The 16152-nt window shown below is 41.9% G+C and overlaps 1 protein-coding gene across 1 annotated transcript in view; it reads left to right on the top strand.

Moving 5' to 3' along the window:
- PRELID1 (PRELI domain containing 1) overlaps window positions 1–16152 on the top strand; it is a 52890-nt gene that overhangs the window by 1151 nt on the left and 35587 nt on the right. The window contains exons 2-4 of the mRNA XM_078652772.1: window positions 4757–4925; window positions 14185–14410; window positions 14616–14729. Coding sequence (XP_078508898.1) covers window positions 4837–4925; window positions 14185–14410; window positions 14616–14729 — 429 coding nt within the window. The 5' untranslated portion in view covers window positions 4757–4836. The remainder of the gene's footprint in view (window positions 1–4756; window positions 4926–14184; window positions 14411–14615; window positions 14730–16152) is intronic.

The following is a 16152-nucleotide window of genomic DNA, read 5'->3' as shown; positions in this document are numbered from 1 at the left end:
AGTAGCAAATGCAGCAGAGCACATTCAAGTCATCGAAGCAAACACCAGTGCTACCATTCACACATAAACACATGCAAATGCTGGCGCTGCACACAACACTATTGCAGCAAATGTAACACAACATCCACACGAATTCAGTAAATGCTGTGGAGCACACACACCACTACAAAATGCTGTGGAGCACATCTAAGGCAATGAAAAGGCAGCAGATGCAACTGAGCACACACATGCTCCAGCGATGCAAACTGTGTGCCTGGTCCCAAACCCTTATTCCAGCTGTGAGTTTGTATATATTTGTGTCCTCAAACCCATCTTAAGGAACTCCTTTAACATAGTTCTTGATGCCAGATTGTAGGACACAGAATATAACCCTGCATAAGAAGTCAGGATACGCCAACCCAGGGCTAATATTCGTCGATATTACTGTCCCTAGCTACAAGTAAGAATAGCTTGCACAAATTATTTGAAACCCTTTTGGTAATTTGCTAGGAGTGTTAACACTTTAAGAAGGCCAGTACCTCAAGAATTATGGTAGCCAACAGACTACTTTACTACATTTTGAAACTTTCTATTTGAGTAAGTAATTCCACAGAAACAAAACTCAGTTTCTCTTTTTTATTTACTTAGCTTAGCTTTGGATCTGGAAACTGTTTGAGTTATACAGGTCAGATTAACTTCCGCAGTTTCTGTGAAGTGAGCAGTCCTTTCAGAGAGACTATTTAACAGGCTCACAAGTCGTCATAAAAAAACTTCTTGTCTTAATATGCAACCCAACCACATTAAGCATTCAAAATTTGTTATACGTAATTCCTCAGGGTGGACATTCACATCAGCAGACAAATATATAATTATAAGCCAAGTTCAAAGTGACCAATGAAATAGTGATAAGGCGCTTTTATGATTTCTTTAACGAGCTCCGTGAGCCCGCCTTTTTACAGTAAAAATAATGCTGGTGATGCAGGTGTAAAACAGAGGTTGGGCAGAAGATCGGCATGGCATTTGATTAATAATACTAATGATCAAATGCCAAGCTGATGTTCTGCCCAACCTCCGTATTACACTTGTATCACCAGCATTATTTTTACTGTAAAAAGGCGGGCTCCACGGAGCTCGTTAAAGCTCGTAAAAGAAATCATAAAAGCGCCGTATCACAATTTCATTGGTCACTTTGAACTTGGCTTATAATATATTGAAAAGCCCCATTTCTAAAATTGTGGCAGAAAAACTTAAGCATTTCATTGCATAAACTAAAGAGCAGAAGGACAATTTTGTCTCGTGTGCTCGCTTTAAATGACACATTTGGAGAAAGCGGTTGTTTTTGTAATCTTAAGTGTCGGAAATGTATTGCACTGCTGAGAATAAAATCAATTTGAAGAGGACCCCTGCCTGTTAGTTTTGTCTGGTTGTTTTTGCAGTTTTATATAGCGCGTGCTCGACGTGGCGGTATTGGGGCGCTTTATACGAGCACCAGTTTCTTTACACAAGGGCAAGTTCCTTTTTTGAAAGGCACGAGGAGGTGGAGTGATTTGCCCAGAATCACAGGATGTTGAACAGACGCCGAGACTCCCACCTGGTTTCCCAGTTTCAAAGTCAGCAACTCTGGCAGAGACGTCACGGATGCTCTCTATGTAAAGTCACTACTACGATATGTGATATACGAGGCAGTGAACCGTGTCGTTCACTGTACTGTGGTAATAACATCATACAATTGCACTGTAGTTACCAATGCACACGCGACCTTTCCTAGCAGGGGGTGTGTAAATAACGTGTTATTTGGATTTTTCTACATACGTACAATTATTTAGCATTTTCATACACATTGTCCTTTCTGAAAAGAAGTGACTCCTGTTCACCATTGCACACCCAGAATACAAGCGCCCTCGTGCACACTCGTGAAATGACACCTTTAATATTCTGAACCCACTCTTCTTGTCGTCCCTCCACATCTGCACCTCCACCGTCGAGAGCTGAGCCCGCGGCACCGCATCTCCCCGCAGAGTACAGCGCCCATAGTATATATATTATGAGCCAAGTTGGCGCGCTCTTGGGCCAAACCATGTTTCCGGATATTTCAGGTGAAACATATTGTGCGCCGCGGCAGCAACAAGCTTCACTTACCCACATTGTGAGCGCGTCCCCCTTGGCGACTTATAACGGCGCACCGGGGTGCCGTGGCGCAGGGTTTGGGAACCACGAAGCTAGGAGATGATCGTACACAGGCTCAGTGTTATTAACCGTTTTGGAGTAATGCACGTAATAGCTGGTTACCACACAACACACGTTCAACGTTGCTTCAAAGTTCCTTTTATTGCAGGCCTGGACCACAGCACACCTCTTGCCCCAGCTGCCACTGCTAGGGAAGGCTAAGAACTTGGAACTTGTATACAGAACATAGAGCTTGGAACATAGAATTCACTTAACTAAGCTCCACAAGTTTGGCTTGCAATGTAAGTCAATGCTACGCACTCCTTCACATTAACACCAAATAAATCTAAAAGAAACGACAGCTAGAAGATTTAACAACAATACATAGAATAATACAATATGGAGAGCTCAAGTTGCAGATTGATGCGTGAATCAACTGTGTATGTATATTATGCACAGCACTGTTAAAAATGTCTCCATGTACAGAGTGACATAAAGATTTGCTCACATTCATAACCATCCAATTTCTTGGATTTAATAGCCACCTGACCATATCTTCTCTTCTCAGTCTTACTAGTGCAGAACATACCAGCTACTTCTACTTCTTCAAACATTAATGCATTCAGGCTTGATCTTTTGCATGCCCTTCAGCATGCTCTCCAACTTAATTTTCCCTTTAATAAAACCTTATTACTTGTTCCACCTCCTTGACCTCACACTTAAATCTAGACATGCCATTTGCCACACCCAAGCATAAGTGCACAACACATTTTACAGCCTCAATGGATCCGAAAACAAACTTCCTTACGCTTCACTATTCCATCTTTCTTACCCATTACTCAACTTCCTTAGCACCATGTTTACAATCCTAACGTCTCATATACATCAACTTCACCTTCGTAGTTTTCCTTCTGACTTCTTCTGGAGGCCATTTCATTTGCCTTGATCTGACTACCACTGTAAAGTATCCTTCGCAAACAGCATTATTCCTTTTGTGATTACAAACATACTAAAGCCTGTAACCTCAACTAGGTGTAATTCTGTATGCCCACGCCATTTTTTGCACTTCAGTTTTCCAATTCAAATTGTTGCTCCTCCCAACTGTTTGACTTTAAACCTTTCCACTCCTCCATACACACAAGGTGATAAACAGAAGCAGTGTTATGAACCAAACTAGTCATTAAACATAAAAACTTCTATGGCATGAGCTGCGGACCATTATATTTTACAATATACATAGGTAAGCCTTTTCTCTAAAAGACTATCAAAGATTTTTTTAAACTAAGTCAGCATCCGCTCTTTTCACCACCTGTAACATGGGCTATTTCGAGAAATGATCAATTATGTATTTTACTTCCACATCTTCCTCTTGTATGTAACCCATGATGTCAATTCTCACTCATCCATTGCATACTAGGCTAATTAATGGGACATAGTAGTTGTCTAAAAGTTGCCTTTCTTTTGTCTGACTCTTCACTCTCCCTTACCTTCTTCTCCACTGAGGCCTCCAGTACATAGTTTTTAATATATCGTTTTGTGTTGATCATACCTATGTACTCTCCCTGACAAATGTCTAAAATTGTACCCTTCGTTATTACCATTCAAGCGCAACACATTTTAAAGTGGTGATGTACACTACAATTTAGTTAAACTGCTTCATCTAAGTTCAAAACGTTTACACTTCTCGTGCGGTACACAATATGTGAATAAAATATTTTTACAGAGTTACTTTTCTTGTGCCAACAGTAAAGTCTGTACACCAGGAAAACTTTAATTGAATTGGTTGTCATTCTCACTTGGGTATCATCCAATGCTACGGTTTGGCTAGTCACCAATTTGTGGAGTCCATTTACTACACTACGTAAGACCTATTCGAGGTAGCCTTCGAGTTTCATTCATTGCGGTCCTATGCGGCAATGCATCACCTGTCATGGTGTAGCTCCACTTGCCACCACCGGGGAAGGATAAGAACCTGGAATTTACTTATAGAAAATAGAATTCATTTGACTATACCCGCTGATCAGCATACAACACATGCAAGCTGGTATGACACCACTCTGCTGCTTCTCATAAGTCTCTTGTCCACCCGTGGGGTAAATTGACTTACTTTAAGCTTGGTATTTTATCTTGCTTGGTTCTTGGGGATCTGTTGAATTAGTCATTCACTTGCCATCACTCATGACTACAATGCAGTGCATGCCTCTTGGAGAGTAACCCTTATATTGTGCATCAGCTCATTCTATGAGGGGAGGTTAAGCAATATAAACCAATAACTTTCAAAAACTAGTGGACGAGAAGGCTATTAGAACTAGAGACTGCAGTATGAAATTGGTGAACATTTGGTTGCAGACTTTGGAGTAAGAGAGAAATATATTTTATCCCTAAAAGGAGCTATGAATGTCTAAAACAACCCTAGCAAAGGCAGGGCAAGTCAAAAAAGAGTAAATGAATTCAAATAGGTCATGCTCAGGCACAGGGAAACAATAATCATCAGTAATGAAGGTCAGCATGGGAGACCATTCCAGGCCTTTGTATTTGTATAACAAGGAGCAGGCGGAACATATGGGCTTGATGGAGTTGGTCTTACATTATATTCTGTGTTTCTCTTTAGGTACTGTAACCATAAGATCTCCAAGGGAACCATCCAGTATCTGTCCATCTCATGATATGCCAGATAACTGAGTAGGAGCCATGAAGTACTTCCTAGGCCTGAGCGAGCTGAAGAGTTCCTGGGACCAAGTATTCGCTGCTTTTTGGCAGCGGTACCCTAACCCCTACAGGTGAGCATGAAGTTGGAGCCCTTGTTTCGGAGACAGTATGGAAATTACACAAGCTACTGTAGCTCTGACACCCAACATGAATGGCACCCAAAATGTTCTGGTAGCGTTTCTGTGTTGGTTTAATACCTAATGTTCACTTAGCGTTCTCACAAAGGTAGCTTTGTACGGCGTCCGTTGATGTCTCACTATGTGATAACCAGCATTTACAGATTCCCACAAGACAGAACACCCCCGCCCCCAGGCATCCAATTACTAAAAGCTGTAAGTCGAGTAAAAGACACACTAAGCAGACCGAGATGAGACAACAGGATGATCAAGGGCACTCGAATTTTGGAAGACAGCCAGACTGAAGTGCTGTAGAGAGACTTCAGAAACGCAGAATACTCTTCTCAGAAGTGACTGCTTAACTCGAGAACTATGCACAAAGAACAATTGATGGAGGGAATGCCTAACAATGTCAAACATTCACCCCCAGTTCAGTGATCTGGGCCTAAACCCATATTTTCTTTTTGGGGGAGGGGGGGAGTCCCTTGCTCGTTTGTGCCACTGGATTCAAGCTGGCCTGGCTGATTAACCCCTTCAACGCTGATGACAAAGCCAGCTCGTCATGGGCGTTACCTGCGCTACGCGCATGACGAGCTGGCTTTGTCACGTTACGCGCGATTTTCAAATTTCAGCGCACAGCGGGAAAACCCGCTAGCGCGGTAGAGGTTAAGGGTGATACCCCAAAACCGATTCCAGGATGCTTGTTTCAGGTCCAGGGAGGGCCTGGCAGTTCGGGCTAGGCTGTTCCCATGAGGAGCAGGGTCAAGACTAATTTGTATATGGCTGGGTACAAACTGGAGTGGCTTAGTGGGCAAAAGAACAATGGATTAAACCCATATCTCTTGAATGGGGTAAGTGGTTGAAAAGTTTCAGCGCTCCATCCATCGTCTCGTGTTGGCTTACTCAAGAACTATTGAATAGAAAAGAGACGAGGCCCCATTAACTCAAGGGACCAGGGCACTACTTTATACTGATAAGAAAATGTCAATCCCTTAGGGAAGAAAATTCGAACTGATTCACACACGCCACACTTCAGTTGCATACATAAGACCCCGACTAGCAGGGGATACACATATATCAAAAATCCTCAACTGAAACGCCACCAAGTCCAAGAATGTAGTGGCAGAATTTTTTAATTTAAAAAAATATTTTTTCTACAGGTCGGTCCCTAGTCAAGGTACCACACAATTCATTTAAAGACTTCAATAGTCTGACAGTTCTTTCAAAACAAAAATACACATTTAAAAACATTTCCTATTGTACATATTATATCTGAAATACATGAGAAGCCTACTCAATACTAGTGTTGTATCACATATACATTCAATAATGAAAACATCACTTAAAATCAAACATTTGCAAAATAGTTCATCAGTAAAAAAAAAACTTTTAATAAAGAAATGATTAAAATGTAATAGGAAGGCCCTATTGTACTGTAGAGAAAGATACTGTTAAAGAGTCTGATCCAACTGAGTACGTAGACCCACGACCCCGCCGCCGCCAGAGCCAACCTGCACGAAGGGATGAAAGAGGTAGCCGAGTGGATGACGACCAGCCGCCTGAAGCTGAACTCGGACAAGACGGAGGTTCTCATCCTGGGCTCCTCACCCTCCGCCTGGGACGACTCCTGGTGGCCTCCCGCCCTGGGCACCGCACCCAAACCGACAGACCATGCACGAAACCTGGGCTTCATCCTGGACTCCTCCCTCTCCATGACCAGGCAAGTCAACGCCGTCTCCTCGTCGTGCTTCAACATCCTACGCATGCTACGGAAGATCTTCTGGTGGATCCCCACCGAGACCAGGAAGACCGTCACCCAGGCCCTCGTCACCAGCCGACTGGACTACGGCAACGCCCTCTACGCCGGTACCACCGCCAAGCTCCAGAAGAGACTCCAGCGGATCCAGAACGCCTCAGCCAGACTCATCCTCGACATCCCACGAACCAGCCACATCTCCGGACATCTGAGAGACCTTCACTGGCTCCCCGTCAACAAAAGAATCACCTTCCGCCTCCTCACCCACGCACACAAAGCCCTACACGACCAAGGCCCGAGCTACCTCAACAGCCGAGTCAACTTCTACGCTCCCAAACGCCACCTCCGATCAGCCAACCACGCCCTCGCCGCCGTCCCCAGCATCCGAAGAGCGACTACGGGAGGAAGGTCCTTCTCCTACCTGGCCGCCAAGACCTGGAACTCCCTCCCGACCGACCTGCGCCTGACCCAAGACCACCTCTCCTTCAGGAAGAAGCTGAAGACCTGGCTGTTCGAGCAGTAGCAGTAGCGGCACCCCCCCCCCCCCCCCCCCCCCCCCCAGCGCCTTGAGACCCTACGGGTATGTAGCGCGCTCTATAAGTGCCACTGATTGATTGATTGATAGAAATCATAACTTTGTTGCTGTCCATCTTTATTTTTGCAGTATCCTTCCTTGTGTTTGGATTCAGTAATAAAAACACAGCATCAACGCGTTTCGGTGGTCTTGGCACTATAAGCCCCACCTTCCTCAGGACCAAAACGGTTTAAGGGTTAAAAACCTCCCTTTTGGAGAAACTAGAAATTGATGATGATAAATCTAGGAAGAGAGAAATATTGAAAAGGTTTAAGAGTACATTCCCAGAGAGGTTTTCCCATAAAAACATCTAACCTTCTATTTAAGAATTAAAAGCAAGCTCATGTCACAGGCAGATTTATGGTTGAGGATTCCTATATCTGCTTTAGGCAAAACTCAAAGCCTCAGATGTAGTAAATTGAGCTTGTTAGAACAATGCAGCTTGTACTCGCTCCTCTGCGCTGTGCAATGGCAGCCAGGTACACTGGTCGCCATGGCACAACTAGCAGCGGTAGTCTGCCATTGAGAAGGAACAGTAGATGGACATTAATACTGCCAATACAGTTAAAACACCAGCAAGTTGGGGAAGAGACAAAAAAGTAGGTAAGGAAAATGGAGGGCATCAGACTGGGTGATATGTGGGAAGTAGTAACACTGAGTGACCCTCAATCAGTTTCTTTGGCTCAGTAAAGAAGAGTTCTCTGGCCTTCTTCCCTTACCCCAAATTTAACATTCATATACGTATTCCAGCAGCTTACTGCGTCTACATTTTAAGTGTTTTTGAACAAGACCATTGATTGTTAGGCCTAATGATTTACGTATAAAATTCTTCAAAGTGGCCACTTAATCCTTTTGTGTAGACAAGGTAATAAAGATAAGGTAAAAGGCCATTCAAAGATCTGGATCAGAACCTATTGCTCTTCTTGAAGAGAGATTTATCCTGTTCCAGAAATATTTTTGTGTTTTAGGCCTAAGGAAATGGCGGCATTTAATCACTATCTTGGCGTAAGGGCTATGGGCGGAGAGACGGAATGTGACTGTTCCTAAGGTTTCCAAGAAACTCTGACTCTCTTTTTGTTAGTCTGTAATAACTCCTTGTCTCTTCGTAGAATTGATCTCCTCCCCTTGGTTTTAAAATACAGTATGATGAGATTTAAGGATGCTCTCTTCCTGTGTTGTAGAACAGACCAGCCGTAGCTTCATATACATACATCCCCTGGAAAAAGAAGATGTCCGCCCATAACACAGGCGGTAGAGGGTCACTTCTTAAAAACCTGAGCAAGGAGTATTTACTTTTTTTGGAACACAAGTGGGACACTGGATCACCTATAATTCTTAAAATATTTTATAAATTGCTGCTTCTTACTCAAATTGCTTTTACACATTGTCGGGTGGAAATGCTTCTTGGTAACCATATGTATTACTTAATTTATTGTGCAGCTATGTACGTTTCATCAATTGCTTGCAACCAGCACGGTCGCATTTTTGTATAATTCGGGGTACTATTCTTTTTAGCATGCTATACAGCCTTTATACTCATTTATGAAGTATTTATTATTAGGCTATTTTATCTAAACAATTTCTGCACTGCACGTAGCACTTTCATCTTGTCTGCTACAAACCCTTTTAAATAGTTCCATCTGTGTGAGCTCTGTATTTCAGCTCTCCTGTGTCTGGGAGCATGCTCGGGGGAAGGAACCAGTGTGACATTTATTTTTTTCGTATGTATACTGTATTTTGTATTGTGACTTTTTGTAAAGCTGAACCAATAAATACATTTGATTTCACTAGTGACATACCCCTACACCCCCAGTGAGATTTTCTTGCATCCTGACATTGACCTGCACCAGGATTGCAGCTGATGTCCAGCACCTTTCTGAAGCTCAGTGCCACCAAGACAGAATTCCTGGTATTTGCCAAGAAAAGGAAGCAACAAGTAGTCTAATCCTGGCTCGGTGACATGGACTGATTCGAACGTCCACTCAACACCACGTCACTTACATTCATTCTGGAAATCACCACACCCTCAAGGAACTCATTGCTAAATAAACAAATACTGCTTGGCACCAGCTCTTCCAAATAAAGTTAAACACTTCCTCATAGAAAGGTACTTCAAACAACTGTTCAAGCCCCTGTTCTCCTGAATTTAGGTGGTGGTGACATTCTGTCCCCCCCTCCCCCTCCAAAAACGCTGGCCTCCCAGAAAGACATTCTACATGCCACAGCACATTTCATCCAGAACCTGGAGACCTATGAGCACATCACCTCTGTCCCTGTTCACTAGCTTATCTTGCCTGCCACGCAGTCTTTAAAACCAGCAGCATCATTTACAAAGTCATCTCAGTCAGCACATTGATATTTATTTATTTGAGAGGTTTTATATAGCGCTGGCTGGACCCAGGGATATCAGAGCGCTTTACATTTTTGAGACAAGAAGGTCAATAACACATGGGACATACATAGCTTCAATGTATATAAACAACATATAAGTCTCAGCCTGACAGATTTCAAAATGATTATTATGGGAAATAAGCACACCAAAATGTGGGAGATGTGATAATCAAAAATATCAAGGCACAAATCGAAAAGAGAGCGGGAAAATTGTAGAGTCAGGATAGGGAGGTTGGTGGTCCGTTAGGTTGGTAAGGAAGAGAGCGGGAGGGGCAGAAGTGGGGGGGGGGGGGGTTAGAGGGGATGAGAGCTGAGGGTGGACAAGGGAAGGGGGGGTGCAGGGAAGAGTGAAGGTGGTAAACAGGGAGGGGGAAGTGACGAGGAGGAAGGGCGAGTAAGGCTGAAAAAAGGAAGGGCGGATGCATCTAGGGTCGGACAGATGTGGCCAGTGGAAGAGAACAGATATGTATTAGGGTCCCCAGTATTTATTGAGGAGAAGTAGTTTGAGTTCTTTTTTTGAAGCTAGAGTCGGAAGGGTTGCAGCGAAGGTCAGTTGGAAGGGCATTCCAAATACAAGGAGCGTTTGCGGAAAAGGATCGAGACTATGCGCACCATTTTCCGTGGCTCTCTGTACACGTGCAACCAGGACACCATCTGACCGGAGACTAAGAAGTACAGATAAGGGTAGGAAAAAAGCAAGATAACAGGCCTTTTGCACCCAGGCATCTAGCATACTGAACAAAATCCATGTATCTGTCAAGACTGCCCTTAGCCTCTCCAGTTTAGGAAAGAGCTGAAAACACCCCTTTGAAGAACACTGTACTGTAATGCAGTCTACTTCTGTTCTCAGAACCAAGCTAATCTTACCCATCACTCGTCGACTGTATGCTTGCCTTTGATGCTTTTTAGTACTCTGCAGTATTGGATAGTTTTATGCTCGACAAATGCTACATACGAATACAAATACTACATACATAGCCTTGTGACCGGCTTGCTCTGTTCTCGCATGAAGTTGCAAGGAGCCTTTGTGATTACTTTGGTTCTTTGTCAGCCTGATTATGCCTAGCATTGTGGTTTAAGACAGAGATTTCTAACGAAGCCATTGGTGTGCTGTTACTGCAAGTGTAGGATGATTATCTGACACATTTATTTCTCTCAAAATGATGTGTTTGTGAACAGAATTCTTCAGTAATTTAGTGCTCTTCTTGAGAATAAAGCGGCTTGTTTTAAAATGAGATTTCTTTTATGTACATACATGTTCAGTAACACTTTGACTCCTGATCATTCTGTTATACATCCAGTTCACATTATTTAACTCAAAACAATTTAAAATCCGGTCTGATAGTAGGACTGATCTGTTTCCTTTTTGTCAAAATTGAAGTGGATGTGCCTCCTTTGTCTGTTACCACCAGATTTTCTAAGGCTTTGTGCGTTCTTGCAAAGAAGCTCCAAGAAGGCTTTTTATTTTGATGTTGTGATGTACTGTCTCGTTCTGCAGTTGCTGATGTTAGCAGATTTTCATCTACTACAAGACAGCCAATCCTTATTAGTGGTGGCCTCCTCAGGGGTGTACATTTTTTTAAATCTCTTCTTGTCCAGTGGACAGAATTCTATATGTCCTTTAAAAATGGATCCTCTAGTCCATTTTGGTGCCATGCAGTGAGGTGACAAAATATGGCAGCTGTCCAGTTACTCCAGAGCTCTGATAAAAGCCTAATGTATTATTTTAGGGCTCGCATTATATCGGGGTTTGAATTTTAGCAAGGCTCTGATTTTATCACATTTCTACGAATGTACAAACAGCCTGGTGGTAGGCAGGACACAATAGTCCCAGGCTTGGAATGAGCGGTCCTTTTGAGCTGTTCTGCAAACAAACATGTTTATTGGTATTCACTGGCTAATCTCATTCCACACATGAAAAGGTTGTAAAGTGATGCCCATTAAACATGTTTTACTACATGAGGCCACAGAGTAACAGTATTTATAGTTTCACAATAATGTAACTGCTTTTTTGTAGGTGCATTTTTATCTACTTTATTTTTTTAAGCAAGCATTTACTAATCTTGTTTTCATGATTATACATGTATTTGTATGTAAATAGAGAACATTATGGGAGCCCTATAAATAGCCTCCAAATGTTATATTTTGCAAACATGTACATGTTTTTATCCTGAAACCACTGTCCGTAATGCAAGCTGAGCTCGCAGTCTTTCAATAGAGTGCTCACCCTAATCGTAAAGGATTTGCAATAATAAATCATATAGACCAGTTTAAACAACGTTCATTTACAGATGGTAAGCTTGCCTTTGAGGTAGACAATCCTCTTTCACAGACACATTGTGGTACTGTAACTGGCAGCCTAATGGTTTATGCTTGTGTATATCTGTTCATAGGCTAAAATTAACATGAAAACTTTTTGTTGACTCCAAACAATCAATCAATGTGTCTTGGGTGTTGGATGATAGGAATTCCATTCCCCAGCCTTCCGTAAATGACAATGTCAAATTGTACAGTAATGTCATACAGGGCAAACCGGTTTCCCTAGGAACCTGGAAGGAACAAACATTGATCTAAGAATAGTGTTGCTGGCATTATTATATGATTTCCTTTTGATATGGGGACCACATTAATTGAGACCCAGGTAAATGAAATAAATCTATTTGCGACAGATACCACAAACTTTATAATTGAATGCTATATTCAAAAGTTAATAAAACGTTACATATGTCATTGAGAATGACAATAGAGTGTGCTGCAAACACCTATCAGCCATTGGGTTTCTTTTACTATGTACCTCTATTCCTCCACCATGATTATCACTTGAGCACTGCATCGTCGCACATGCTTATTATAGTTACTGGCTGCAATTGTGATGCTGCAGATGAGCAAATCTCTACAATGGCTGCGAGCTGTGGGAGACCAGAAGTAGAAGAAAAGCTATTAGAGGGTTTGGTCGAGTGCACCCTTGGTGTGTGTCTTATGCCTGTAACCTATCTCTACTCACATGTGGCGGAGCAAGGCCAGTGAGGTGAAGCAGTACAGTTGATTATTATTAGTACGTTTTTATTGTATTAATCACATGGATTACAATAATAAAAGAGAGCATATTTACTATCATCATAAATGTTAGAAAAATAGATAAAATTTGATTTGAGTCACAAATATGACAAGAAATTTGGTTACGATTAGCAAACAAAAAGATCCGAACATTTTATAGGCATGGTATAAACATTTCAGTAATTTCATAATACATCAATTATCTTGAACATAAAACAATACTTGACAGCCGCGGCGGTCGGTCCATCTGATTTATACACCCATAAAAATCAACCGTAAATATAGCTTCTTTAAATACAAAGGTTTTGGGCAAGTGCACAGTAATATGCATGAGGGTTTCTGTTTTATACCCAGAGTCGACATGCAGTCTTTCTACTTTTAGTACAGTTTATAAGATTTTGAGATTCCTTCAATTTAGTGGGATACTGTAAACTGATTGATTAAAAATGGATTTGTATTGCCCTTGCGTGTGACCATAAAGCAAAGCAGATACACCATGCTCTTTAGCCATTGTGCTCCATTTGAGCTAGTTGGCCGCTTGCATGCCTTTTCTTGCATCTAAACAGGTTACCCCCTTTCATCTGCCACTCTTGGACTTGTAACTTCTTTCAGAACTTTGTGTCTGGACCACAAAACACAGGGAGCATTTTGTTTAATGGTGTGGATCTTCAGGCAAGTATTTACCCTATTTTCTCCTCTGTTTTTATGCCTTTGTTTCTTGTAGGGGTTCTCCTGTAGGTTAATTCTCAGTCTTAGACTGCAGGTAGTATTTGAGGTGTCCTACTTTTTAAGAACTGTAATAATAATGAGTTAACATATGGTCTTGCACTTTAACACAGTTAATTTACTACCCCCACCGCCTGTTCCAAGTGATTTTATCTGTGCTACACTAAGGTACAAAGACTGCAATAGTTTGTAACTCAGAGGAAAGTTGTACTACCCATAAGTGCAAGATGTAGTTTACGGGCATAAGTTCATGAGTTACAGATTTTCAACATGTTTGTGATGTAGTGAAAAATTTGAAATTAAAAAATAATGGGCAAGGCTGTTTCTGTTCCTGTAATGTCATAACAGACCTTGTAAATTACCTTATAAACTACTCTGCATTCGAACTCCCGAATTGTGATACTAAGACAATATCTGAAGACTTTATAGGGCCATAGCACATTGTTCCTTTTTATGTATTGTATATCCTCTATTATAGTTCTACAAAGGCCAAGTGGTTACCTCTTTCCGAGGAACCAACAGTTAATACTTAGCTAGCATGACCCCCCCTCCCTCCCCCAACACCACCACCACCGATGCAACCTTTGGGCAGAGCCACATCTGACTGCATGGAACAGGAGCATCTAGGTTTTGGGGATTTCGTATTTTTTTTATCTTAGTTATTGCTAATTTGTACAGCGATGATGTGACAATTTTTTTATTTTTTAAAGCAAACATGTCCTAACAGAAGACATTATACATCGGGAAGTCACCCCAGACCACAAGCTGCTTTCCCGTCGGTTGCTTACCAAGACCAATCGCCTACCACGCTGGGCAGAAAGATTTGTCCCTGCCAATGTCTCCCGCTCAGTTTATGTACTGGAAGATTCAATTGTGGATCCTCTTAACCGAACACTGACCACGTATACATGGAATATCAACCATGCACGCTTTATGGTGAGTAGCAAAGACATTGGTGTTCTTGCATCATAGTGTCTTTGATACAGCATGGGGTGAGCACTCTCTCTTCCTTTCAGACCAGGGCTTCCACTATTTAACCTTTGGAGGATCTCTTTCCTTCGGTGGCCCATATCTACAGAGAGCGCTCTTCTTGTGTCTTGCTTTGCTGTCTTAACACTGATTGCTTTTATTCCCATCACAGATGGTAGAGGAACGCTGTGTTTATCATGTAAATCCAGGGAACAGTGGCTGGACTGAAATTCAGCGGGAAGCTTGGGTGTCGTCTCGTATGATTGGTTTCAGCAGGGCCATTCAGGTACGTAATGTGTTGGGGTCTCCCGTCTATCAATGTACATATGCATTATAAACAGCTAAAACTCCAGTGTCCTTTTGGAGGACAATATGACTGTATTTTTAAGCATGATTGTGATATATATTGGTATAGGTAGACTTAGTAGGCATAGACTTTGTGGCATTTCTGTATATTTAACTCTTCTGTTACATTGACTGGAACAGGTCATTTCACTTCCATTTGACTCCATCTTTAGATTGCTTTTCCTATTGTAGAATTTATACAGTGTCTTCGAGAACTTAGCTTAAGTGCTTTCTGGTCCTTTTGAATCCTATTCACAAAAAAGTTATAATTTATTAATAGATATAGTGCACTTCTGTGCACAGTAAATTGTCCTTATAAACGCCGGGAATTGACAAAGAATGCCAACTCCTATCCGTTTCCTGCACTTTTGTGTGAATACAGTATTTGATCATTTCTGTAGCACTTTCCTACCCCTTGACAAGGCCTCAAATCACTGTCCAGTTGGTAACTAGTCCTTATGTTGTGCATGTCTGAAAGAGTGTTTGGGAGACATATAACCTAAAGTAGGATGTTGTGGTGTCATGCATGAGCTCTGGAGAATATACTCCAGACTTGTCATAGCCTCATACACATGAAGTGGGATGTGCAGAAAAGAGCGAGGGATATATTTTAAGGTTGCATATACAAAACAGTTTGTCCATTCATTCTCCTAGAGTTGTCCTGATTTATGGAAGATCCTGGGTTTTATTGCTTTTTTGTGAATTCAAGGTAACATGCTGGCCCTTATTCTGTTTGAGTGTGTGTCAGTGCTTACTTATCTCTACAGAAAAGAACTCCCACCAATGCAGGTATTGTAATAGACAGAAATTGCAATGAGTGGAGGCATTCTGGATCTACAGTTTCGTCTTTGACTATAAAGTTTTAGTCACGTTTTATCAATATTGATCCTGTCCCATGGATAGTCAGTGAGTGAGGCATAGGAGATTTTTCTTGCAACTGGTAACCAATATAGAGTCTGAAGAGCAGAGGTAAAGTGGTCCCATCTGCTCGCAGTTAAGACCTGCATAGCAGCAGCATTCTTGAGCTGCTGTTTGATTGCTGGTTAGGTGCATACAGAGTTTGGTGAAGAGCCCATTGGCTTATGGACGATGGGACAATGTTAAGAGCTATTGATACCTGAATACTGTGAGGAATGAAAAGTCTGTGTTCTTATCCTGTATTAATCTTCTCCAGTCACTTTGAAGACTTAGGTTTGTGATGAAACTTTGGATTTTGGGATCTTGCCAAGATTCTTCATCTCCTGCATGGTATGCCCAAGATGTGGGGGGCAAGAGCAGACTTTCAGCATGTGACTTGTCTTGTTAAACGTAGATTCTGGGTGGATTTCTGGCTAAATTGATCCTATAATAGGAGCTACATGCAC

This window comes from Lissotriton helveticus, chromosome 7 (assembly GCF_964261635.1).
Source record: "Lissotriton helveticus chromosome 7, aLisHel1.1, whole genome shotgun sequence".
In the NCBI taxonomy this organism is placed as follows: Eukaryota; Metazoa; Chordata; class Amphibia; order Caudata; family Salamandridae; genus Lissotriton; species Lissotriton helveticus.
This window is presented reverse-complemented; position numbering and strand designations above follow the sequence as displayed.